Below are 27,905 nucleotides of genomic sequence, written 5' to 3'. Positions count from 1 at the left end.
GGAGAGGCATGATAAGTCTGACACAAAGAGCAGAGCGATACAAAGGTTCTTCTGGGGTTTAGTTGGCGCCGGACTGTACAATGTTGCACAGAGCGTCTGCTTTGTTCTCAGTTGTGTTGCCTGTAGCTGCGAGCTCTCATCTATCAGCTGTGAAGTGCTTGATGGGTTTAGAGGAGGCAGACGTCTTCGTCACTTTGTGATGCCACAACCAGCAAGACGGCCTATCTTGTGTGTTCTTATTAAGGCCGTGTTGCACAAAACCTCCTGCACTTGAAATGCAAATGTCCACCTATATATCTGCGCGTATGTACATGCGCTTAATCACCTTGACTCATCCCTGCATCCTCAGGGAGCTAGTGTGAATCTGTGTGTATCCCCTGGCTCCTATCCTAGCAACATCCACGTGTGTGTGTTTGTGTTATTAAATTTTGCCATGATATTTGATGGCAAGACTTGGCATGGAGATTGGACGACTTGTCGTGCCTGGCAACCTGTGCAGTTGCTGTTTGCACAGTCAGATGCTTGGTGTTTGCTGTGTGAAGCAGCACAATGACAAACAGTGAGTTGAGAAACAGTTCCTGGGGGGGTCCTGTGTTGTGGTATAAAGGTCTGTTGTTTCCAAAGAAAGAAGAGTTTAGGGTGGAACAGGTTTTGTGACTTCCAAGACCACAGGTTAGAAGAACGTGTAAACAATACAGAAACTGATGGTGATCGGTCTAAGTGTGGGAGAAGAGGTGGCTGGCCAAAATATATTTTTCTGAACAATGAGGAGAACATTGTGTTTTAGGATTTTTATATTTACTCAAGTATCTCCATTGTGTCGCTTATTATTGTTATTGTTCATGTTATTATTACTTGTTGCCATCATTAACAATCATCCACACCTTTTATAGTGTCTGCCTTCTGAAGTATCACAAAATAACATGGTTAATATCATAAAGCTACGTGTATCACGAGACAGCATATGACAAAATAATGTGGTACGGATCGTGTGACACATGACACAAAAACCACAGGCTGAATAACATATTTTGAAGGAAGACTATCTCAGATAAAATTGAACATTTGAGGTCGACCGATATGTCACTTTGGCCGATATATCGGCATTCTTCACTTATCTGTCCACATCATATCAGTCTATGCTGATTTTTGTTCATTGTTGTTGTTGTTGTGTCATCCTGTGTTAGAGAGACATAACAATATACCACCCATTCATGCCTTTAGCAAAATGCAGGTGAAGTCTTTTTTTTTGTTATTCGTGTTTTCAGCATTTTCTCCCTTAATTTGTTGGCTAGGCCACTGACTGCATGACATGTTGTTCATAAGAGTTATTGAACCGTATTTGCAAGTTAGTCAGTCAACATTTTCTGGTCATCTTAAGCAATAAAACAATTCTGTATAAGAATGTATACTGTCTATTGTTTGAAAGGCTTGTTCACAAATTACAATTTCCGCAATGTAATTTTCTAAATGCCAAAGTCAAATCTGTTAAGTCCGTTCTCAATTTTGTCCTAATATTGGTATCAGCCTTAATAAATGCATATCGGTTGACCCTTGGTTAACATCAGTGTTTGATCCCAGGTTCTTGAAAGGTAAAAGTAGATAAAAAGTAAATCCAGAAGCCTAACACAACACAAACCTAACCTAACTAATCATTATATATAAGGTCATTTAAAAATCTAATTTCAACCTGCATGAAAAGAAACTGAGTTTGGGAATCCAGTGAACAAGATGTTCTTTTTAGGACTTAAAAATGGACAAACTGAATGGTCGTTTGAAAATTGCTTTCACTTTTGTCGAGGCTCTTGGCCTATGATTGAAGCAGTTCAATTTTTGAAATGCTATGTGGAGTGGAAACGGTGAGGCTCTGGCTTTATACAGTCAAGTGTTGTTGTGACGCAAAATTAAAAGTCGAGCCCTTGGATATCAGACGAAAGAGTTCTGTGTTGTTCTCTTTCACAAGTGATTTGGCTTTACCTAGCCTTTACGCGGCTGGTCCAACGGAAATCAACTGCTTCCCTCACCTGCTTTTGTTACAGTCTTATTCAGCCTTCCTCATGCTCTTCAGGATGTAAGGCCTTCTGGCTAACACCGTCTAATAAATCCACTGCACGCTGTGGAAGCCGAGAGGTGCGATGAGAGGATTGAGGGGAGGAAGAAGGGAAGATTTAACAAGGAGCAGGAAGGGCATGAATAATGGAAAATCCTACAGACTAGGCGACACCCCTGCTTCTTCCTGCGATGTTTGGTAAGAGACAATAAAATGGAGGCAGCGAAGAGAGTTTGAGCCGATAATAAGCTGTAATATTTGTTCAGTGAGGAAGAGGAGGGAAGAGGAGGGCATTGACTGTGGATACTTTGTGTGCCATGACTGAAGATAAAAATTAACCTTGTCGGATTTTTTGATGAAATATTACACTTCGATATTACTATCCCAAAAGATAGCTTGAGCTTGTACTTTTGTGCTGAAGGCAGACTGCTGAAGAGAAGATTCTTCTAAACAGCTCATAATGAGAGCCATACTGTATGTTAGATAAAGGCCTAATATGTGTACTGATGGTTGTGTAACTGTAGATATGTGAAAAGGACAAGCAGGTAAGGGATATACTTAGTGCAATTCATGGATCACCTTTAGCAAGAAATAGTGGAAAGGCAATGAATGTACTGGCGGATTAATGTTGAATAACCTGATTTTATAAATGCCTAACTATTTATTTAATAAATAATGATGTATACATGAAAATATGGGTGTTGATTCTTACAAAGAGATGTGTAAGAAAAACTTAGTATGTCTGCTAAGTAAGGTTTATATTTCCAGTTCTACTCCATTTCATATCCAAAACAAGCTTCACTGGAAAACAAACTGCTCTTTGAAAATATGATCAGAGGTTGTGTACATGTGACCATATACTCTTGCCATGAGGAAGGAACACTACCTGGCCAGGAAAGTGAGGCCCCGTGGTCCCGACACGTGTGCTCTGTAAATACAGAGCTGGAAAGAAGCGTCCCACTGCTGCTCCGTGCCTGAGGCAGCAGACATAAAGCCAGAGTCAGATCAGCCATGACAGAGCTGTAAGAGAGCCGCTCTGCATTCACTGACGTGCGGGCGGGGGACTCGCGCTTTTGTTGCTGCAGAACTGCTCACTATAGGAGAACAAGATTACTGAGCGCTGAGTCGTGAGAATCTTTACACGGGGTCAAAGCTGAAGTGTACAAATCTCAGCCTCTACAATAGCAGCCATTTCTTGGAAATGAAATCAGGACTGAAAAGGAAGTCATTATTGCAAGTTCCTAAAGAGCCAAGGTGGAGTGACTGTTCTTTGACCTGACAGTGTCGACCCGCCTCTCAATATAGTAAACATTTTCTTACCTGGCCAGATGTGTGCATCCAAGCAGCCTGTCACGTCCAATTACAAGCGAATGCATCAATGTCACAAACACTGTTCAATGCTCAGTCTCAACACTCACACGCAGCACACACACGCACACACACTGTCGATGCAAGGAGAATTCAAAGAGGGGACATCAATCTTGTCATCAGAAATCTACACGCTTGTTTGTCTGTGTCTCTGCGTGTGCTGGCCAGCTCCAACTAGTGTGTGTGTGTGAGTTCAGAAATGAGATTCACCTTTTGGTCAGAGCGAGGTTTTAGTGGACTGTGGGTCGATAGATCAATGCTGAGTGGAAGGCACACACTCAGCAGAGCCAGAATAGCATGGGAAAGGCCACAGCAATCAGTCTTCGCCAAGCTTGTCCCCTAATCATCCAGTCGTGATTCCGCTTCTGAGCAGTGAGGCTATTTTTACAAGCTCCCTAAGAAGTCAATTGCAGATACGGATAATTGAATATGATGATGGATTTACCTCCACCTCCATTGTTTGCAGTCTGCGGTGAAAGTGAAGTTTACTGTATGCCACGTTGCTATAAGAAAGTCGCAGCATCAAACTTTAGAAAAACAAAATACAGTTACATCTTTCCCAACTTAGAGATGTTAATGTTTTGTTTTATTTGGCCCAAAATGATGCTATTCAAGAGTATTTTTGTGGTTGCTGTACGAAACCTGTTCGCTGAAAATGACCAAACAACTTAAACAGAAACATTTCTGTTTAAGCTCAATTTTTTTTAAATAAAAAATCCAAATTTGATCAGTTGCTTGCATTAAGAGCTGCTCTGTGCTTATAACTTGATGAGTGTGAAGCTATTTTTTTTTTTTTAATCTTTAGCAATCAGATTTTACTGTGAATGTTTATTGGATGTTTTTGGCAATTAAAGAAGTTTCTGTCTTGAGAAAGACCAAGCCCATCCTCACTCCCATTGTGTCATATATTGAAGTCAGGAAAGCTGCCTTTTGCGTCCTATACTGACATAAAAAGGCAGACTTCCGCATTGCATATTGACACATTGGCAGTGCGTCTCATGAAAAAAAAAAACAGAGGTTGTGGTTAGAGTAAGCCTTGGAACGGTGCTCCATTCATTTTATGTTTAAAACATGCCAGATTGCTATTTGAAGGACATCAAACAGCTGTGTGTCTCAGTAGCGTCACTAAAGAGGAGAGCCATGTGAGGGGTTATTGAATAGCAACTGACATTCAGTGTCTCCCCGCGATGCCCCCTGCATTCCCGCACCTCCTCGCTCCTCCTTGCGTTCACGCCGCCCCGCCTGGAATGCTACGGAAGGAAACCATTCTTTCTGTTCATTGAAACATCTGTGTGTAACATTAAACACTGAAGGCTTTCTTTTTCGTCAGCTTAGTACGCATAAGTCAGTTTTCCCAACGTCAATATATGGGAGTGATTTTGGAAAAGAGAGCAAAATATGACAACATTTCCTTCGAAAGGGCTCACGTCCCCTGTATTTCAAACCCGACTTGGTTAGCGTGCTACATAACGCGATTACTTGGTCAAGTGCAGCCTCGCGTGCTCGACACCCGAGCAGCTCTGCATGAGCCAAGTGACGGTGGCTGTGCCTCATTGATGGGATTCGCTTGAACGCCAAATGAATGGCAAAGATTAAGGATCATCTTTTGTGCCATACGGAGAAAATTCATCATCTCCCCTTCCCACTCAGTGAGACGCACACATGTGTAATCCACCTCCGCTTTTGAAATGGAGATTAGGCAAGCGCGGCATTGTCGTCCTCAGTGGTGAGAATACAGGGAGTTATGTTTGCATTTCTCACAGAGATTTTAGGATTCAGTCTGTGGCACACAAGTGATGCATCCATCTATTCACTATGTCCACTTGCTTATTTAATCAGCTCATTCAAAACCACACACAAGGTAAATAGTCCCCACCACGCTTCAGTTGCCTGCAAGTGGGCAAGATCTGGCTCTCCTGTTTAATTTACCTGTATCTGTACTCGCATCCTTTTAGAGTCAGAAGTCTGTTCATTCACAGTCTTCAAGGCCGGTACATTGTTTATCTTGTAAATATTTATTGTAGGCACGACGTGCATTGTGGTCTGAGCAAATAACTGAATTGAATTAGAATGAAACAGGAAACTAAAATATGGCTTTTGTTGCACATCAGCACCCTTTTATGAATAACCACTTTCTGTGAAAAATAAGAAAAATAAGACGGACAAAAGTGTAGTCATTCTGTGCCTTCATCTTGTGGAGATGCCAGTGTCCAACAGAGGCGTCACTTCTGATTTTTTTCCTCCATTTGAGCACGAGTCACGTTTTCTTTGCCTTTTAAAAACGTGATTTTTTGCTGAGTTAGTGTATAACTCTTCCTCTGGTCAGTCAACCGCAGTATGCTCCTGCAAAGAAAAAACAAAAATAACGTGTGCTAATGACGAGCGCAGAGGTCATCATATAGCATCTCATAATTCCTGGTATCGCCACACTATGTTACCGACCTGTCAATGTGATATAAGTGACCAAGCATCTCTCGCCTAAACTACGGACTGTGTGTTTGTTTTATGTATAACGTGACTCAAGTGAGTGCAGTGATCATCTTCAGGTGTTTCGCCAGGTTCTAAGTGTTTCATCACTCTCTGTACTTGAGTTTTAGTGAGTTTAAAATGGCTCCATATCCATCCGTCGTTTTTTTTTTCTTGAAGACAGCTGGCGGTCAGTGGCCAGTTCAGTGCGTGTTATCTATAAAGCCAGGTTATGAACATGATTATAGATGTACAATAATGCATTACAGATTAATAGGCTGTCCAGATCTGACATTGATATCGGATATTGGTCCAATATCAGCTAAATAACAATTAACAGCAAATTACGGTGAGATATTACGCTGCATCCTGCTGTCACCAGCTTTGCATTCAATGTGTTCATGGAACGATCATTCGTGAATGCTTTTATGTTTTGAGTGACCATGAACTGAACACCCGGCATTAGTGTCTGATGAACAAACTATGAATGTGTTCATTCTGGTCTGCCTTCTATTTCACTTCATTCAATCAGGAGTCAGGTTTCTTTAATGTTCCTGGCAAAAACCGGTAAACCACATTTCTGATCGGAACATTCCGTGAAGTCTAATATGATTCGAATGTGAGTCCTGGTTGGCAAAGGATGCAAGATTTGATACGAAGAGGAAATCTAACACAACGAGTCAATGTGAAAATATTTACTGTTCGTGGTTCTATATGGGCTTTGGCAACAATATTGAAAAATTATAGCTTACAGCAAACTACTGGAAAAGAAGAACGAAACAGTTCATTTTTGGAACCATTTCTAACATTCCATACTATAAAATGAGTAGTGAAACTATGTACGATTTGTGCTCATGTCGTATCGTATCGGCCAATACTCAAGGTTGCAATAGCCATATCATATCAGAAGTGAAAAAGTTGACACAGCAAACACAAATGCTGGTCCTCACTTACCTTCAGATGTGTGCTTAGTAACAAGCCAAGCTATTGAAGTAGCAGGAATTAAACAACAGATCCACACGAGCATGGCCGATGTCCAATGCCGACAGAGTTAGTTTAAGATCTTTTTGGCACGCTCTCCTCTCTTTTAGCGCCAGTGAACAAATGTGAGATTACTAGTCTTTTACAGTAATCTCTGTTATCTCCACCATGTTTCCTCTGCTCCATGCACGTCTAATGTGATTCCAATACTGATAATACCGTCTGTCCTCGGGCTTTTCCTCGCTGACTGTTGTTGCAGTTTACTGCTTTCAACTCTGATTAAATGATTTTCCTTTTCATTTAGGAAACACTGATCAGACTCAGAGCTTTTCTTTTAACATTTCCTTTTGCTCTGTTAACCTTACTAAAATGTGAATGAAATATGGGGAACTTCTGAAGTTTTTATCCAAACTCAACTTTTTGTCATTTGCTACACAGTTTGACATAGAAAGGAAATTATTGTGACTTTGAATACATATCTGATTGTTTTAATTTTCCTCCTACCGTCTAGATAACCGGCAGGAGTCATCAGGTCATCATTGTCACAGAGAGTTATAATAGTAGTGTAGTAATAGTTTACAAGTGTGTGAACATTGAACTATGCCAATGATCATTTTGATCTGAGGTTGTCCTGCACTATTTGTGTTAAGGAAATGTAATATCCAAGACTCGAGCCATGTTGTGCCCTGTATGAAGTGCTTGTCAAAACCAGTAACTACATAACACTCCTCTTTCCGCTGTGCTTCTATGACTAGATGTATGGTCGTTTCCCTTCTTACAACCAACTGTGACACGGTGATTGAGATAGAGCTGAGGCCTTTATCTGTCTGTGCATCTGTTATAGAATATGGAATTGTCACCGCTTCATCTTTGTTTTGTTTATCTGGACGTTTGTGGGATGACGTGTCAGCGACTGAGGCCAGCAGCGCGGAACAGCCCATTTGTTGCATGTGTGCACATCGCTCTTCATAAAGGATTAAAAGAAGAAATTGGCCAGCAGATCTATGTTGATGAAAACTAATCGCTCATATGTTTTTGCTATCCTGCCCTCCAGGATGTTGTCCTCATCCAGAAATGTCTCAATAACAATCTAGTTAAACATGCTTCCCCCCTGCTCTTCTCCCAGTTCTTCATGGTGCCTTGCCACGTGTCAAACCTCTAATAGCTCTGTTTTGCTCAGTGATTTTCATTTATGTCTATCCTGCTCTGCTTCTCTTTGAAGTGGCTCCAGATATGGAGGGAAAATTGTGTTCTGAAGGCGTTGGCTCTTTTTTTTTTGGTAATATATATTCAGGATGGTTAACGTTTCCTCTGTTTTCTGGCCCCGAGGAGACTGAGGCTAAACTCAACTCAGGATGTAGTTTCTTTGAAAATCATCTCACTGCATAATTCATGTCATTGGCTTTATTTTTATTCATACTAGCATAGGTGTGAGAAATTGTGAATAGAAAGGGGGTAGCATGAATAGTTTACGTGGATAATAAACAATTTGCTGTAATGGGGAGCATAGGGTTTTAAGTTGAGTTGAGCAAATCCCTGCAGCTGATGTAACCTGGCAACCAATGCCAGTGCCCTATTCTCACCAGAGACTGGTGACCACCCTTAACCCTGGTTAAGTCTTCAACCTAACCCTCACCCAAATAGTTTTCCTCATAGCCAGAGGTGGGGCTGGGGTAGGAGGGCGTTGCCCAGTTTGTGGGTTCTGCCAGCGTTTTTAAAGAGTTTGGTCAGCTCAGCTGGCAAGCTGCAGATCCGACCCTACTTGGGCAACAAGGAGCTCTGTCTGGGCAGCTGGTGAGGCTTGTCTGGTGTTTGTGGTTCACAGCTACATTTTTTTCAGACAGTTTTGTCATCAATGTTTACTTTTTAAGGCCGATCTTTCAGTAGCGTAAGGGAGGATTGTTGCACAAAGCTCTGCGATGTGTCTTCAGTGACCACAATGGTGTTAGACACATCCTGCTGTCTCCATGTCCAAAATCAAGAAATAGAGTTTAAATACAACAAATACAATCCCGATACAGGAGTGGCGATACAATACATTGAAGTAAGCATGTGCGAGGGGGGTGAGGCATTGGCTTCAGTGCAACACCCTTTTGCCAAAGAAGTACGGCTGTTGGATTATTTGGTACGCTGAAGGACAACACCTGTATTATACCGTTGATCACATTTAGGAGTTCTGGAGGTGTTTTGCTGACTCGGTAGTGGAAGTTGGAAGAAACACATTTTCATCGTGATGAAGAAATGACTCTTAATTGATGGATTTTTTACGGCCCGTCAGAGTGCCACACATCGCGGACCTACTCTGGTTTGCTTGTGGTGGTGCTAGACGCACGTACTGTTTGTGTCTCCTCCAATCCCTCTCCTCTGCATGTACACATGCACACCCGCTCAACTGTGCGTGTTGAGTAAGACGGAGTGTTTGGCTGGAAGGAAACAGCTGTCTCTCTGTACGTCAGGCTTGGGATCTGAAAACACGAGGGAGCAGAGGAGGAGTGCTGTAGTGCCTGTGGGAGTGTGGCTTAAATAGTGCAACACACACACCTGGATTGCAGTGGGAGGGGTAGCCTGGGAGGTGTTTGTGGTCAGCCAGTTAAAGTCTTTGGGTGAGATGTTTGTGTGCAGTTTGACTTTTACGTAACTTTGAAGGCCAATGTGGAAACTTTTATTTTTTTTACACTGCACTTTCCTTGAGTACATGTAGATTTGAATGAAGTTTAAAATCCACTGCATGTGATTTCACTACATTTGCCTGTATTTTGCATTCATCAGTTTGGCACCACGATCCCTCCTCTCCAGACATTGGTTAAATAGCTTAGAGGGCTCTCACCCTCATGTTTCCCCGCGCTGACAAGGATATTTGAAGGGAGGAGACTTGGACTTGGACATGAGGCAGACCTTAAGTGAAAAAAAAATGACCCATTCCAGCCTACTAATATCTGTTTTGATGATTTCAAGTCCACATACACCATCAGTGACTGTGCAATGTTATTTTGTTTTGCTACACAGTTGATTTCCTTATAGTGTATTCATGTTTCATTTGATTTTGTTCTGTTTCCTTTCTCTTTTGCCACTACCTACAGACATAGAAAAAGTAAAAGTTTGTTTTCTTTTCTGCCACGGGCATTTCTCTCTTCACCTCCTTTATCCTCTCTACATCCTCATTCCATCCTTCCATTGGATGTCTTTTTGTAATTCAAAGATCCACTTTCCGCTTGCTTCTTCCTGCACTGGCGCTTTTTCGTCTCGGGTGCTTTTTATTTATGTATTTCTGTTTCTCACAAACCAAATGTCATTTCCAGTCTGCACACAGCACTTACTCACACCAAATAGCCTGTCACACCTGCCCATTTGGGCGCCAACACCCATCGCAGCCAGGAAATTACAGTAGAGTGATCGAGCCAGTAAACAGAGAGAATCTGGAGATGCAAAAGCGCAGGTATACTCGCCTCGTTTGCTGTTTTTTGTCACTTTGTCAAATGTCATTGCTCAAAGGTCAACCTTCACCGGCTTGAGATAAAACAATGTTCCGCCTCCTCTCACTGCACCTTCTCATCGGGGGATGCTGAGGATTTTTTCTTTTGGTTTTTCGACCCCTGGTTGGGATTTAGCCTTATCCTCTCATGCATTTACAGCTTAGCTCGCAGCCCGACACCCCCCTCTTGAGGTTTTCATAAAACCGCTGCATAGTAAAGTGTGATATTGTGTTATGTGTATGAGGTGAAGTGAAGCCCTCTGCCTTTGGGGTTTGACGGATGATGTGTGACAAGTGTGTGGAGTCAGCCCTTTGGTGGAAACCTGCTGGGGCTAGAAGATGCCCTTGTCCTTTCATATTTTACCGCACATCTTTTTTCCTCTCTGCTTCCCCTCCTCGCCAGGCGACCACACAGTAGCCACGGGCGCGTTATGATCGATAGCTGGTGTGACTTTGAAACTAGATAAAACATGGTTTGAATGCCAGGCCATCTTACTATGTGACACTGACAAATAGGGTGAAATTTGAGTGAATTTAAATTTAATATTTGAGCATGGATGATGAAGAAGTTTGGAATGTCAAAGCACTTCAACTGTATGTCATTGTGGTGTCAGATGTAACCAAATACGTTCGGTCATGATCCCCCACAAGTTTTACCTCAAGTCTGATCGAATCCATTTGTAGAAACCAAAGACTTCTTCTCTGCCTCCTCTCAACATGTCCAAACCATCATTCTGACCTCCTTAACTCCAAGTGTTTCTTCTTGAGCTGTCCATGTGACAGGCTTCTTCCTATTCACAACAAGAGAGAGGCTATTGAGGGAGAAGCAGCTGTGTTTGTGAGAGTCATGTGAGAAACAATCATAAAATGCATTGAATCTATTGGTTTTGGTCAAATCTCCAGAGAACTTCACAAGTCATCAGCACAAGATCCATCCATTATCCGCTACTTATTATTATGTACCATCACTCTTATTAATGTTGAGGCCAAATTAAATCCAGTAAAAATAGTTGCACTGGTAGATTTCCTGACTCTCACACAGCAGTGTGTACTGCTGTGAGACCGCTACTGACCTGCAGACTGCCGGGGCCTCTCAGACCTGCAGGTAAAGCCAAGAAACTGTCCGGCCACCCAGTGTCAACTATGTGTTTACAGCAAAGCCAGACTCTGAGCATGCTCAGATCCGTGGGACTCACACGCTGATGTTTTTCACCTATAGTGACCAAGTTGGACTCGATCAGAATCGTAAACTTCCTTCTGCAGCCCACAGCAAGTTGTCTTCCTCTTTATCAGTCTGACCAAACTCACTGCAGGTTTGTAAATATTTCAAAGGTTCAGCCAGCCAGTCCAAAGTGGAACAGATGAACAGCTCTTGAGCAAAGCCAGCGACTTTGCCCTGCTGGGTTCTGAGTTTGCTGCGTGCTGAAACATTTATAAATGCAAGACTTTATTATGTGTTGTTGCATTTATGCATGAGCAATGCTGGATTGCTTTATAAGGTGTCAAAAAGGTCACATAGTGGAAGTGAAACGCAGGTGCTGCTACTGGAACGGACTCACATTGAACCACTGCGTGTTTGTTCATTGACAGGTGAACAGTACTTTGTCCTCGATGCCCACATGCTAACTTACTTTTTTCCCCGGTATGTTTTTTTCCTCTCATCTTGGTTGCATGGGTCAGTGGGGATTTAGCGGGCTGTCATTCTATGCTCCAAATAACCTTATTGACATCTGCATTGGACGTAGATCACTGTAATTATGGCGCCTCCATGCTTCCTGGCATGCATTCACGTCACAGCAGTCACATCTCCGGCCCCGGTGCAGGCGCAGAAATTGTCACAAACATCCAGCTCAATTATATGATCATCCGTATCCGTGTTAGATAAGCCCCGACACAAAGCATGTGCACCCATCACATGCGGCTGAGATGTGTCCCAGTGCATATGGGAGCTCGGGAATAGCCGCGTGAATAAAGCAGCTTATTGTGGTGTTTCTCCCATACACTCATGGAAATGTAGTGGGAGCATGTGAGGTATGCTTGTGGATTTCTTAAACGCAGGATGGCCGTGAATCGCTGCGCGACAGTGTTTGCTTATCCGTCTAGGAATCTCCATGACGACGCTACAAGGTACTCGAGAAAAGGCACCATTAAGATCATATCAGACATTTAAGTCTGCAGATTCCAAATGATATTTCTCATTATCGATCGCTGTTCAAACGCCCAGCTGCCGTGCTGCTCGCCAGATAGGGAGTTGTCACTTTTCACCCTCTTTGGTGGATAATGCTCTAGTTTTTAAAATAGCTTTCTAAGTTGGACTGGGTGTGAAATCCTGTTTGTAATCAAACGAATTGTCAGCGCCATTATCCCCCGCTCTGCAAAGCTCGGGTGAAACCTCCACAAGCCAAATTGAAACTGCTATTTTCACTTGCCTCTGATAAAGTTCAAATTTAAAAGGTCGGTTCTGTCTCATTGAAGAAGTAGGATTAGAATGTAAAGAGGAGATGCTAGTCGTTTTTGTCATCAGATGTAGATAGTGAGCTCGGGAAACGACGTGGAAATAAGTGGTAAGGTATATCTCAGCGTCTTTTGTTTCTTACTGTGCCTGCTCCTGTGGTCAAGACAGTATCAACCTAACTTTAGCCTTCATTGACAAAAGCAACTGTTATTACAACAAGTAATAACTTCAGATAAAAACAATGATAAAACTTTTTTTTTTATCACTGCAGACCGGTCTACATTTGACCATTTCAACGTGGCCCGGGGGGCATGAAGTTGCCACTTTGCACCGTCAGATAAGGCCTCTGCATGCTTGTGTGCTTAGCACGTGGGAATCACTGACCATGATAAATCCGTAATTCAAGTACGACTCCTGTCTGTTAAAAACTTTCTTCTTCATGGAAGTCGTGTCTCTTCACTGAGCCTTTTCCTCTTCGCAAAGAAACTTTCCAAAGACGGCTGTTTCCGTCTCATTTTGCAAGCTTGTGGGTAACATTTTGGCTCTCAAGTGACCGAGGCTTAACCAAGACAATCCGGTCATTTTTCAAAATAAACGTTTTTTAAAAAAATAAAGGTTGATCAACTCACTGGTACCGGTCCCTGGCCTGGGGTGTGGGGACCACTGCTTCATATTTGTGGCAGACTGGATCTGCAGTATGTAGTTTTCATCACTCCCCCCCAAAAAATTAAAAAAAAGATATGACTGGTTTTCTTTTCTGTTTTTACTTCCTGTTTTCAAATTGACCTTGTTGGGAAACTTGAGAATGTGACTTGATGGCAGTGAACACATCCTGATTGGGAAACTGGGTGTTTAAAATGTGCAGACAACAATGGCAACTCTGTGTGTGCAAGTGTACGAGGATGTGTGTGTGTGTGTTTGTGTGCGGTAAAATAGTTGTACTGTATGACTTAAGGACATTGTCAACAGTTTCAACTCAAGCCTGGAACATTTGTATTTGATAAGCACAACTGCTGTGTCACTCTTGGCTGACTTGCACCATCCAGTCTGAGCGGCGGTGTAAAATGACCTGACACTGTGCTCTCAAAGTATTTTCTCTTGATGAAGTGTGATGGCTGAAGCAAGGCAATCCAAAGACAGATACTATCTTGTGACTGCTGGCACTCTGAACATAGACACACGGGTGAGGCGGAGAAGCGAGAGAAATGCCTCAAAACCAGGTCATTGTTACACTTTGCATTTCTACATTCTCGCTGAGATTGAAACACAAAAACTGGCACGGATGTCTGCGAAGCTGAGTTTCTGGCGAGAGATGAAGACAAAGAGAGATGAGGAAACGCAGAAGAAAGAGAGAAGGAATTTCAGCTGATGATTACAAGCTCCATATTAGTCTGGTTAATGACGGTGCATGTCAGACGCACAGCTGCAGAGAGAGAACCAGCCAGCTGAGCGGGGAAGAGGTCGCTGGAGCAGGAAAGAAAAGCAAACTGATATAAAGTAATAGTGTGGAGCAGAGTTCTGCGAGAGGGAAGTGGAGGACAGAAGGTGAGATGGAGGATTTTACAGAGATAAACAGAGAAATGAGTCCAGTGGGAGCTGCGAGAAATTCGAGAAGTTGCCAAGATAGTTTCCATTCTCATCCTCACGAAGGCAGAAATGGTCCCGAACACTCAGCAGCCTTTCTGGAAACTATTTTCTGTTATCAATTAAAAAAAGCAAAAGACAGCTTGCGTAGTGGGAGCAGTATCTCCGAGACGTCTATTCACCTTTCAATTCTGGCGGTTTTCATGTTGGCGGTCCTGCCCTGCTCTGGCCCATGTTCAATCAGCTCTGACATTTAAGCTTTTAAAAGCTACTTTTCACTTCCATGCCAGCTTAAAGACAGAAATGGGTGTTGGAAGCAATTTTTAGGGAAGGATCAGAGCAGGACGGAAATTTGTTCACACCGACAATAGGGGAGGAAGTTTGTGACCCCGCAGAACATGATTAGAGCGACTGGTTTCATGGATATTGGGCCATGACGCTCAAGCTGCTGTGACTACAGCTTCGGCCCAGACTGGCTTTCTGCATCCTCGACGGTTGCTGCTGTGTGTGCTGGGCTTTTGTGGGCAGTTGCAGGGTCACACACTATTGGTCCGGACTTTGGCTGGCAGGACTTAGATGTTTATATGGTTGTGATGATCATTCCCACCACTGCCCTGCAGATACATGTCCAGAACTGGTGGCTTAAACCGTGCAAGACAACGCCTGAACCAGTCCAGACTCGCAGTTCAGTGGCTGCTACATCCTGTCCACTGTGTGACGCAGAAAATGATTGATGATTTATGGAGACACGTGTGATGTACATTTCTAATACACGTCATTTGAGCACACGAGTAACTGCTGATGTTTGTCTCCGCAGGCAGACCCGGGAGCAGGAGACGCCTCCGGACTTCTTCTATTTCTCTGATTTTGAGCGGCACAATGCTGAGATTGCTGCCTTTCATCTGGACAGGTGAGGGGCTGCGCACAGCCGGCTTTTGTATGTCGTAGTACGGTGGATTTGGGTCACTGCCTGGTCATGTGACCTGAAATGATTTAGCTAAAGCCTTTTAAAACCACTGTAAATATGCAACTCTGCGATGACACTTTTTGGTTTGGATTTATTTCAGTCCCGCTTTAATCTAAAAACAGTGTTATCCACTTAAATGGTCACATGGCTGTGATTCTGAAACAGACGCTGTATTACTGTCTGAGGAGAAGAGTGAGGATGTATCATGGCTGGGCTCATACAAATGTTTACACGTCATGTTTGACGCAGGGTCCACTTTCGTAACCAGTCAAGAGACAAGCTACCAATTTGTCTTTCTCTCCTGTTTCAAAGTGTGCTTTACATCGTGAAAACTCTGTGTACACAGTGATGTGCCCATGTCTACATGACCTCAAAAATATGCTCAACCAGAGCAGTATAGCTGTGAATTGAAATTCAATTCCATCCACAAGAAACGTCCGGTCCAACAGAATTGCCATTCAAATTGAAGAAGAGGGATGACTCTTCATCCAGGGCACCACGGTGAAATGAACAGCAACGTGTGCGCTCTCACCCACGAGGGATTGGTCTATTTTTCCCAGGGAAAATGGGTAAAGTAAAAATGACAAGAATACGCTCTGTCGATAGTGGTTACCCCGTGACATCATTACCTTAAACTAAATCGTTCTGCAAAGATTGTTCCATCGAATACTGAACCAATATACATAGAGCAGCAGTAAATCAGTCTATTTTTGGCATCTTCCTCCCACATGTCGTGGACTCTGAACTGTATTTGAAACCTGTGTTCCCCTCAAAGCTACCCATGCCTGATTTTGTATCCCTGTCAGAATCTGTCTCTCTCACAGCTGGCGCTCCAACACACCGTCAGGGAAGTGAATACAATACTTCTGCCACATTGTGAAACAAGTCTTGGAGTGATGAAAACAATGAAGGCTTTACGATACCAATTCTAATGGGGGTACAAAATCCAGCACCACACCCGCACCAAATTCATCTCTGATCACTTTTGCTAGTATTCCTGCTGCTTTTAGCAACCTATGCTCAAGGAATATTACCTCTGCCTAGACTATGTGATTGTCAGCTTTTATCTGTCTGTTTGGTCGCAAAATAACTCACAAACAGATGAATTAATCTCACTGAAATTTCACTTTCGCACTCCGCAGGCTCATAGTGATCGTCTTCAGGTGGACTTTTGGGTCAAAGTGTTCCGCTGAAGTCAGTCTTCCACATTGCATGTTGAGGCACTAGACATTCAGTTGATTCACGTTTCGCCATGTGCTGTATTTCCTGGCGCTGTGGTCGTGACTGGGTGTCGCGTTAAAGAAAGACAAAGTTTGGGGTTGGAGTTAAGCCAGGCGGTGGCGCTCCTTTGCTTTACTCACGGTGCCTACTTGGAGCGATCACAGGTGTGCCCTGGGAGTGTAGTTCCATAGGGAATAGATGATGCCATTTTGATAGTGCAAGTGACTTCTGAACGCTACTGCCACCTGCTGTCCCTTTGAGCTCATCAACAATGTTTCAAATATCTAATGCACTTGTTATTTTACAGAAGAAAGGCATCTAATGATTATATTGATAACATAAATTTTAGATTAAAAAACAGAATCACACAGGGCAGTTACTTTGATGTTGATGTCAGGGAATGCTGGAGTATAGCACAGGGGTTCTCAACCTTTTTGATCACCTTTTGCTGAAGAAATGTGCCCGGGGCCCATTCAAGCAATAGACCTGATTCATTACTCTTGACTTCATTTCTGTTCAATAACCAGATTTAATCTACTTACACACGATGACATGAAAGCATATGATCAGTGCAAAGATATTTATTTGTCAGCGAAAAGTCCTACCAGCAGCAAAACCAGATGCAAGTCACATTCATCAAATTAAAAAAAATACACTTGATACAAAACTATTGAGAAAAAAAAAACTACGTCATGAAATTCAAAATAAAATAAATATAATAAAGGTATATATATATATATATGTATGTATAATACAATAATCTTTTCACTATATGTAAGTGAAGTCTAAATGAAAGTAAAATCTTTTCTATATATATGTTGTTGTTTTTTTAAGAACTGCTTCAACAAGTGCTTTCATGAACAGTTTTTATTTTTGGAGGAAGCATCACTTTCTTTATCATTTTTCTTTTCAAGAACTTCTTCATAGTTGGTAACTATCGCAAATTTGCAGCTGTCAAGTCAATACAATGACACACCACTGCTACTGTATCTGCCAAATGTATTAAAACTCAACATCTCGCGGCCCAGAGGTGAAAAACAGAAAAGTTTCAGTGGCCCAACCATGGGCCTCGGCCCTATGGTTAAGAATCACCAGCACAGCACATATGAAGCACCAATGCATTAACACCATAGCAGGCGGACCTCGCAGGAGTTTCACAGACCTGTCTAGTTCACTGCAGAATTGCCATTAATATTAATATTGTGCCCCAGATATGTATCGATGATTTAATCTGTACCTGCCTTGGGAACATCACATTATGACCATATTATATGACTCAAATTTCCTGCAGCTCTTGCGGGTGGGTTCCAGTCTGCAGTGGGCGGAGCCCCAGATATTAGGAGAGGAAGTTGAAGACTTCTTCCATGACTCATGAACGTCTGCTCACGTCACTTTTCCTTCTGAAGTGCTACAAAAGTTGACTTCACCCTATGATTCTTCTGGGGTGCTGCTGGTGGTATCAGTTCATTAACTGGCTGGAAGGGAAACCTGCGGCGCAGCTGACACCGCTGTGTCTGGCTCCTCTTTTTATTGTTTAGCAAATACCGTCTTCTCATATAGTGGTTATCGTCGAAGTTTATTGGAAACTTGTGCTCATCGAGGGATTTTTTTCCACCACTGCCTAATTAGCATGGTGGGATTACGCTTCATCAATGTCAAAGAAACGAGCAGGATGAAGATGAAAGTGGAAATACATTACACCCCTCATCACTTCTGCCAGATGAAACCAGATGATTGAATATTCAGAGTCTGGGGTGAAGTTGAGGTTGGGTGTTATCCGTGAAGCTTTAAAGGTTTCATTACATATCGAGATCTAAAAGCAGCGAGAGCCTGCAGGATGAGGCGACCGCATTCATCTGTGCGCGCACGTTCACACTGAATCGGCTTCACGCAGGAGTTCCATTGCTTGAAATATTTGAGCTGGAAAGACCACAACAGCACAGGTGCTGCTGCACTCTAATCTGCCATGACCAGCATTTGCAATGATCCAGACAAGTCCTGCTCTCCGTACCAGGAGTAGACATTTAAATTCCCAAGGAGGCCACACTATGATGCGGAGCGTCGGTTGAAAATGAACAGACCTTAAGATAGAGAAAATAATAATTGCAGATTTTACAAAAATTTACAAGAAGAAGGTTTGAATGCTGGAAGTGCAGATTTCAAAAGGTTTGATCACACATTGGGCTGTATGATACTATGTATAATACTTCATGTTATATCCATTTTATTTTGTTATTGTTAATCAATAAAAATTATGCATTTATGCAGTAAATACCAGCACAAATAGCTATGTGCAGAGAATGAAAATATAATGCCAAGGCACATTATTTCCAAATAATCTTATGTTTTTGGCTTATTTTGAGGGGCACTACATTTTAACCAAATGCTCAATAAAGCCTGTTCTCTTCAAAGAAAAGATTATGTAATTAATGCACTGACTGGTGGACAAAACCTAAGAATTTTTTTTAAATCCTCCACAAGTTATCTTTAAAATTATAATAGTAATGTGGAAATTTCTGTTACAAGCATTTCAGTTTCATAGTTTCACACTGACAAGTACACATGGATTGGTCATCTCTGATTTGACACTTGACCTGTGCCACACCTGACCTTTTCGCTGACCTGAGCTAAATACCATTATTTTCATTTGAAATCCTTTGTGTTTTGTCTAGCGCGAGGATTACACATATTACCAAGAAAGGCTTTATGTTGGTTTGCAACATGAGTGACAGCAGTGCTTTTTTCCAATGAGTCACAAGTGAGTGACACATAAGCATATGCTGCAGGCCTTATACGTTTACGTTACTGGCCTGAGTGAAAGTATATGTACTCTACCAGTCAAAGGTTTGGATACACCTTCTCATTTAATGCTTCTTTTTTGTTGTTATGATTTCATGACTATTTACCTCGCAGATTCTCACTGTAGGCATCAGAGCAATGATATGGAATGAAGGGGGGAAAGGGTTTGCTTTGACAACAGCCTTGCACTCTCTTAGCTTTCTCGCAATGACCCCAGCTAGAACAATGAACAAACTGGTTACAAGCTACAGCTGAATTGAAGATTAAATCAAAATGTGTTTAATAAGAGTTGCATTGTGATTCACCAAGGAAGTTACATGACATTAAATATCATTTTACAGCCAGGAACGATAGACTGACAATAGCTCAACACACACTCGAGTCAAACATGAGTGCACAATGTCGAAACAAACAAGGAAGCGTTGTGCATCACTGGTGTGTTTCCTGTTAGAAATTCATGACCAGAGGACCACACAGTACTGTACCACTGTTCCTGGAGCCGACCCAGACCTGCCTGTTGAAGCAGCCACCCCATGTAGGCGCGGCCATCCCCTGCCAAGATATATATATATATATATATATATATATATATATATATATATATATATATATATGTAGCAAAAGCAACAGCTTGTGGCCTCCCGTGTGCTAGAAAAGCATTGCATGATCAGGACAGTAGCTTTTAATGAGCAAACACGCCTGCCATGTTGCGTGTGCCATTCTGAGGCAGTCAAATGGGCGTTATAGGGAAGCGATAATGAGAAGACAGAAAGCAGCGAGCCTGGCAGGATGAGAACAAAGTTGCTCTTGGTCAGTGCTAAGCCCACCATACAGGACCATACATGAATCACTGACTTAGAAGTCTGAATCAACTTTGAAATGGAGAAGACAATATCCAGAGGCAGTAACTGGCGTCACTGAACGCATGATCTTTGAACAGCTAATACTGTATAAAGGCTAATCTAAAGCAGCATTTAATCGAGATCAGTGTTACATTCAAAACACTTATCAAGCTATGTCAATAGCTAGTCGCACCAAAAATGCGAGGCGGAACCTCTCTTCTTCACCTTTGCTGTCGACACACCATTTGGAGTTGAGTTCCCCTCAGGGTTCCTATCGCGAGCGCTTGCGTTTGTGTGTCTGTGTGTGGCACTGGGAGCCCAGGCAAATCATGAGTCACAGAAAATGAATGCTGCCCTCCTGCTGCGAGCATCTGACTGAACAATGACTGCATCCTCCGCTCTAACCAAACCGCACACACTCCCCGACTTCACCAGCGAACACTTTCTGGCGCAGCCCCCTGCTGGTCTGATTCTAATGGAAAAAAAAAAAGAGAGAGAAGATGAGGCTCTCTCTTCACTGGGGTGTCAGAATCGCTGCTGTCTGTGTGTGTTGTTATGGGCTGAGGGATCGTGTGAGAGCTGGGGTGTGTTTGCAGTGACACAAGATGGAGCTGGGGTCGCGCACACTCGCACACGACGTGGCCACGCTGAGTATCGGGAGTGTTGAATCTGCTCTTGCTTCAGGCGCAATGACACAGTTCAGCAGCGATTGCATTAGCAGCAGCAGCTTTCACCAGTCTGCAACACATCTGGTGCTCCTCACCACACACACACACACACGCTCGTGACATATGTGTGGGTTAAAGGGAAGCGCAGGAAACCAAAGGCACGAAAGGCCCTGCGCCCGTTCTAAATATAAGGCAGGCAGGGTTCGCCAAAAGCAGTGTATTATATTTTTCCCTTATTTTGTCTGTTCTCAGTGAGAGCAGGCTGCAGAGCTGCTGGTGATGCAGAGACGAGGCTAAGGCTGCCTCCCAGGGGGGCCGCGCACACACACGTCTGCCTCAGTACTGTGATATCATTAATTATGTAATTGGATTGAAACTGGATAAGAACTAAAAGTAGACAGCAAATGTTTGAAATGTCACATCATGTTAGTGATCTGAAATCTAAACCTGCCGGCATTATTTGGAATTGGACTCTCTAAAAATCACACAACAACCAACGTATTGCATTTTTTCTTTGTTTGTCATTTATGTTCATTTCCATGGGAAGTTCAACCCATCCTCACTCCCATGGCGTAATACACAGACGTTGGGAAAGTGGACTTTTGTGTACTATATTGAGGAAAAAAGCAGCCTTCAGCGTAAAATGATTCTTGTTGTTTTAATGGACTGAAAGAATGGTTTCCTTCCGTAGCATTCCAGGCGGGGAATCTTGCGCTTGACTTCCATATAACTCACATGGTGGAGCGTGTGGAGCTGCACATGTGGGCATGCTGGAATGCAGGGAGCATAGCAGGGAGACACTGGATGTCAGTTGCTATTAATAACCCTTTACGTGGCTCTCCTCCTTAGTGACAATACTGAGTCACTGTGGCTAAAACACACAGCGTTTGATGGCCTTTAAATACCAATGTGGCATATTTGAAACATAGAATTAATGGAGCACCATCACTTAGATCACCCTTACCCCAACCTGTGTCTTTTTTTTATGTGTCGTGCTGCCAATGTGTCAACATGGGATGACTTTTTCGTCAGTATAGGACGCAAACGTCAACTTTCCCAACGTCAATGTATGACACCATGGGAGTGAGGATGTTTTGGGAAGTTAAGTTATCTGGGTGATCTGTGAAAGATCGGCATGCATCCTGTGTCAGTGATCGGCAGCAAACAAAAAAATCCATATTTATTTGATCTCAACATTTCACCAATATATTTCCCCATAATGTCATCAAAACTTACCTCACTTTGTTAAGTCCACTGGCTCGAATGTGTGCCTTTAAACAGTCTTTGTGCGTCATACTCAAAAGCTTCAGTACATGTACATGATGGAGGCATGCACAGTGCCAAGCAGGGGGTGTGGATCCATCCAGTAAGCAGTGTGCTCTGTGCACGTGATTGAGGGATGGCGTGAGTGTTCGGGTGTGTTTGAATGGCATCTGTTTGCTTTGCTCAAGATTATACAAAAATATATTTCTCTCTACTCTATGTAAATACCCTATGACGTGCCAATCTTCGGTTTTGAAAATTCCCAGTTTATTCCCTTAAACGTCCTGGTATTTTACAACACGACCTTTGCCAATCTTCTCCACAGCAGTTAACCTGCCTGTTCTGTGGATCTGGACCTCTGGACTGGACCTCTATAGGTCGAGGATGTGGCACCCTCTCTTCATACTCTGACTGGGGAACACCCATGTGGCGTAGACGCAGACGTAGGCCAGTTTTGCTGACCACCGTATACACACACACTTAAGAGATGATGTGTTTAATCTCCGTGATTTAACCAGCTGTGCGCTGTTCTGGATGCAGCCAATTGAAAGGCTTAGTGTGTGATGAAGATGCAGCTGAGCTCATCACCCTCAAAGTCAAACGGTGTCACATCCTCACGTCTGCTTGACAACAGGCCGCAGCCTCCTTCTGTCCTCCATCTATCTCCAATCTCTCCTGCAGCCCGAGGCCCTGGCCCTCTATGTAGTCGAGGGCTTTCAATTTTAAAATGCGCTCGCCAGGAAACCATTCACCCCACACGTCAGCGTCTTTCTTCTTCCTGTTCATTACATAATCTTAATTCCACACTGCAGTTCAATAAGTAATGAATAAGAAACGCTCTTCAAAGCATTAGTGCTACGATGGTGAACACTGACACCTAGTGGCTGATCTTTGTAATGCCTCGTGTCCTCCCTCGTAGCCGTCTGCCCCAGTGGCCTAATGGATAAGGCACTGGCCTCCTAAGCCAGGGATTGTGGGTTCGAGTCCCATCTGGGGTGTCTCCTTTTTCTCTCGTAAAAAAGCGAACCACTTAATACCATTTCATTCGCTCTTCAAATGATTTGGTGAATTTACATTTAAACAATATTATATAGGATAGTAATGCCAAAATTTTTCTTGTCCTACTTTCAAAAGGCGTGTTAATTTTTTAATCTTAATAATTTTAAACCTTATAATTTAAACCTTTTTTTGTTTTTTTTATTTTGTAATCACCTTTTTGTTAAATAAATGTTCCTTATGGTGATTATTTCTTCATAAGAGTAGTATTTCCTATTCAAAATGTAAGCCTACTGCATCAACTTGCTCAAATAAACAAGAATGTTAGGTATAATCACTTTCATTAATTTATAATAAAAAGAAAAAAAAAAAGAAAGGACATCAATGAGGAAATGAATTAAAGTGGCTCCTGGTCCAGGTTTTCATTCAAATGAATTACCAGCTAGTGTAAACATACACTACATTTGTACTTGTGAATTAAACATGCACAATGATCTTCGACAAATAAAGATCTCTTTTATTTTCCGTCTTCTCCTGCAGGATTCTGGATTTCCGTCGAGTCCCTCCTGTAGCTGGTCGTGTGGTCAACATGACCAAGGAGATCCGGGACGTGACCCGGGACAAGAAGCTGTGGAGGACGTTCTTCATATCCCCGGGTAAACACACGACTCACGTTGAGGTCTTCAATCTGCTTAAAAGAACACAAGTTTTATTCCCTGTGATCAGGTTCTCCCCAGAGACAGATACTACAGTCACATAGTATTCATGAGGATGTGTCTCCTGGGAGCAACACTGCTCCCCGCTTATACCACATCTTTATTTTTATCTGCTGTCCAAAGCCTGTTGATGATCAGTTCAGTCAGCGCGGTTTGTTTGCTCTTCTTTCCAGCCAACAATGTGTGTTTCTACGGCGAGTGCTCGTACTACTGCTCCACCGAACATGCTCTCTGTGGGAAACCCGACCAGATAGAAGGCTCTCTGGCAGCCTTTCTCCCAGACCTGGCTCTAGCCAAACGCAAGACCTGGCGGAACCCCTGGAGGAGGTCGTACCACAAACGCAAGAAGGCAGAGTAAGAGCAGAAAAAAATCACTTGAGTTCAACTCGCACTCTTTGGCTACAGTCAAGTAGGCACATGGAGGGCAAACTGTACGGTCCGGAAATCATCTTTGTATATGAATATTGCATGTAATCCAAATGATTTTGACCACAGGTGGGAGGTTGACCCTGACTACTGTGAAGAGGTCAAACAGACCCCGCCGTATGACAGTGGCACGCGACTGCTGGACATCATGGACATGACCATTTTTGACTTCCTCATGGGTACGTCCATGTCATTTGACTGACAGGTGAGAATCCAACAGGGATTCAAAATGACACCACGTTTCTTTTCTCGCCCCCAGGGAACATGGATCGTCATCATTATGAGACTTTTGAAAAGTTTGGAAATGAGACCTTCATCATCCACCTTGATAACGGCAGGGGGTACGTTAGGTTTTTTTCTGCACTTGACGTAAGAAACAGAAGCAAGTTGGTCAGTATGAAATAGCTATAGTCAACTCATTCCTTACTTTGGATCATCCTTGTTTGACCCAACATCGATATTTATAACAGCCCAACATCCCAAAAGTATATTTACATTCATTGGGATGTTTTTCTTTTCTTCTGTGTCGCATCTGAAATACTACATTCAAAATACTGACATTAAAATAACATTAAATGTTAGTATTTACCAAGTCATTTTTAGTTTATGTTTACTACATCGTGGACTCGCTCAAAACGGCCTGACACAGACCACCACCGCTGGTGAGCGTGGCGGAGCCCAGATGATGAAGGCAGACGTTCTGGGAGACTTTCTCAGGCAGAAATTAAGTTTGACTTACTTGCCAACTGGCTTCAACTTGAAGTTTATCATCATTTGACATAGTTTAAAAAGATTTGTTGCTTGTATTTTGAATAGTATCAAATGCATGACAGTGATGTCTGTGTTGGTCAGGTTTGGCAAACATTCCCACGATGAAAAGTCCATCCTGGTGCCTCTGATCCAGTGCTGCAGGTGACCATTCGTGAGCTTTGACTGGCTTCACTGAGGAAACCTGCTGAATGAGCATCACCACTGTTCTGTCCTCAGGGTCAGGAAGTCCACTCACCTGCGTCTGCAGCTGTTGGCTAAAGAGGAGTACAAACTCTCCTCTCTGATGTCAGAATCATTGGTCAGGGACCAACTGAGTCCAATCCTGATCCAGCCTCACCTGGAGGCCATGGACCGACGGCTGCGTCAGGTGAGTGCTTCACTCAACACGTATCTTGAAACTACTGGAATGTTGTGATGTCGTGTTGGTGACTAGTAGTTGCAGTTTGGTATAATTGACACTAGAGGGCAGCAGGAGCTCGCCTTCAAATGCTTCAGAGACGCGCTTCAAATTACAACCGTTACATGATGGAAAGGAATTATAGGAAGCTAATTGTTGACACTGAAGCAAATGTAATCATGGAAATACAATCAGATCTGTTTTATTTTCATTTTTTTAATCGTGAAAATGAATGAAATGATTCACTTTTGAGTTTCAGTGCAGTCGGTTGTCACTGATCTCTACTGTGCCGTTCTATTCACGTTATTCCTGGGAATATCTCTCCCTGTCTGACAGGTGCTGAACGTGCTGTCCGAGTGTGTAGAGAAGGAGGGCTACGGCTACGTGGTGGAGGACGACCTCAGCGGCCACAGAGGGTCGGACCGCTCCATGAGGTAGCTGCCTGAGGGTCAGTCAGACCGGATCCGAGCGGAACCTCATGAACTGATCCGATCGCCTGAACCTCTCAGGGGGTGCACCAGACTGAGCGAGCCTTTGAACTTTCCTAACGTCAAGGAAGTCTTGAAGGACGTGGTGCTGGATCAGTAACTTCATTGGACTTTTGAATCAGCGGGGCTTGTTTGAATATCCCACCTGTAGGACAGAACCACCGACGTGACCCACTGCAACACAACCAAACCACAGAACTCTGTGCTTTCAGGACCCTTTTGTTTGAATTCAGTGAATTCTGAGGGACATGGACACGCCACAGCACCACCCTCCCCCTCCGCCCCCCTCCACAAGCAGAGCTAGGCGTCCTACGTATCGTCGTAGTCTTTTATTTGACCAGTGGGAAGAAGATGTGTCGTCTCAATGTTTCGCTTTATGTTTCTGCTCGAATGTCTTTATTTTGTTCCCGAGAATGGAACGCTGTTGAGTTGGAGTGCAGGCTAACTCCTGGCTTTATCTTTTCTTTGTCCCATAATTGTCGTTTCCAGATTATTTATTGAAGAGAAAATTATTTATTATTTTAAATAAAAAGTCAGAGATTGAGATTCTGTTTTACAAGCCACAGCAAACACACAGATCCTGTTGTTTAATTCAAATATTTTTGTTTGTTTTTAATTTATAATGCGAGTTGCATTCACATGAAAGAGAAATATGGCTCAAGCCTAGTGTCACATCAACAGCTGCATTCACGTCAGAGAAATTGTTTCATTTGTTAAAACAAAAAACAAAAAAACTCCATACCTTTTCAAAATTCCATTGGAGTTGGCGAACATGCAGTTAACAATCTCAGTTATCAAATGAGAATCATAATTGGATTCTTCACGACTGGAATTTCTATTTATTTTAAACAAAAGCAAACTCACCAAGTTCATGAACATTTCTAGACGCCATGCTAATATCTTTGATCTGCTCTGTTTCCTTCAGGTGAGTTGGCTATCTTGATCTCCAAAGAGAGTTTACTCTTTATTTTGTAACATAATGCTCTAAGATCCATTTTTCCAAGTGAATGCACTCTCAAACCCCTTCAGTACAATAACTCATTTTTGGTCCCAGAAACCAAATGTGACGCAGAAAGTTTGACGTTGTCGTTTCTTTGTGACATATCAACGTTGTGAAGAGATTCTTCTTCAGGGTGTGTGTGTGTGTGTGTGTGTCGCCTCACCCACTGAACGTGGCGTCTGATAGAAACTCTAGTGCCTGTGCAATGATTGAACTTTACTTGAATGTCTTGCGAGAGGAAAAGGTCCTGAGTGTAAATATGTAAGACGCAGAGGTAAACAACTGTGTGTTCTGGTTCCATTTAGGTTCGATGCTGCCATTTTTCACTAGTATGCGTGTGTGTGAGTGTGTGTGTGAGGCAACTCACGTGCTGCAGGAGGCTATTTTTTTGTGTGTGTGTTTTTATGCGACACATTGTTTCTGTGGATTCTTTCTGATTTTTTTTGCATCATGGTAAAAGTGCAATAAAAGTGAAAAACAACCTGACTGAGCTACAGAGGTTGTGTGTGTGTGTGTGTGTTTAACCATATCTATCCTCCTCCATGTGGGGCCCTTTTGCTGAAGGTTATGCTTCAATTTGAGGATGAGAACTTCAAAACAACTGGGTCATTATGACTGGGTCTAAGTGTGGTTCAGAGTCCTGGTTAAGGTCAGCCATGTATTTGGATGGTTGGGTTTAGGGCAGAGGTGGGCAATTAAATTTCCCAAGGGGCCGGGTTATATATTGTGACCGTTGAGAAGGGCCGTCAAACACAAAGAGAGGAGAACAAGAGAAAATTGAAAATAAAAATCATGTGTGATTATGAATCTACACTGTAAAAATGCATAGAAACTGTTGGTTTGTTGTGTTTTATTTAATGTAAACCACATTCCATTTAAAGATTGTCAATGTGGCTCATACATTTCAAAATTTACTTTCAATTCTGATGTATTTTAAGGGACAAGAAATACTCCTAAAATAGCCAACAGAAAAGA

The 27,905-nt window shown here is 42.7% G+C and overlaps 1 protein-coding gene and 1 non-coding gene across 2 annotated transcripts in view; both read left to right on the top strand.

Annotated features, from left to right (window-relative positions):
• The window catches only part of fam20cb (FAM20C golgi associated secretory pathway kinase b), a 55,783-nt gene extending 28,308 nt beyond the window's left edge, over positions 1-27,475 (top strand). Inside the window, exons 4-11 of the mRNA XM_053864468.1 lie at positions 15,194-15,286; positions 23,673-23,788; positions 24,022-24,202; positions 24,344-24,453; positions 24,534-24,615; positions 25,127-25,186; positions 25,262-25,412; positions 25,779-27,475. Coding sequence (XP_053720443.1) covers positions 15,194-15,286; positions 23,673-23,788; positions 24,022-24,202; positions 24,344-24,453; positions 24,534-24,615; positions 25,127-25,186; positions 25,262-25,412; positions 25,779-25,880 — 895 coding nt within the window. The 3' untranslated portion in view covers positions 25,881-27,475. The remainder of the gene's footprint in view (positions 1-15,193; positions 15,287-23,672; positions 23,789-24,021; positions 24,203-24,343; positions 24,454-24,533; positions 24,616-25,126; positions 25,187-25,261; positions 25,413-25,778) is intronic.
• trnar-ccu (transfer RNA arginine (anticodon CCU)) lies at positions 23,062-23,134 on the top strand. Its single transcript has one exon. It is a non-coding gene; the product is annotated as a tRNA-Arg (tRNA).
• Positions 27,476-27,905: the final 430 nt, after the last annotated feature.

This window comes from Synchiropus splendidus, chromosome 1 (genome assembly GCF_027744825.2).
Source record: "Synchiropus splendidus isolate RoL2022-P1 chromosome 1, RoL_Sspl_1.0, whole genome shotgun sequence".
NCBI lineage: Eukaryota > Metazoa > Chordata > Actinopteri > Syngnathiformes > Callionymidae > Synchiropus > Synchiropus splendidus.
Note: the sequence above shows the minus strand (reverse complement) of the source record. Positions and strands in the feature narration are given on the sequence as shown.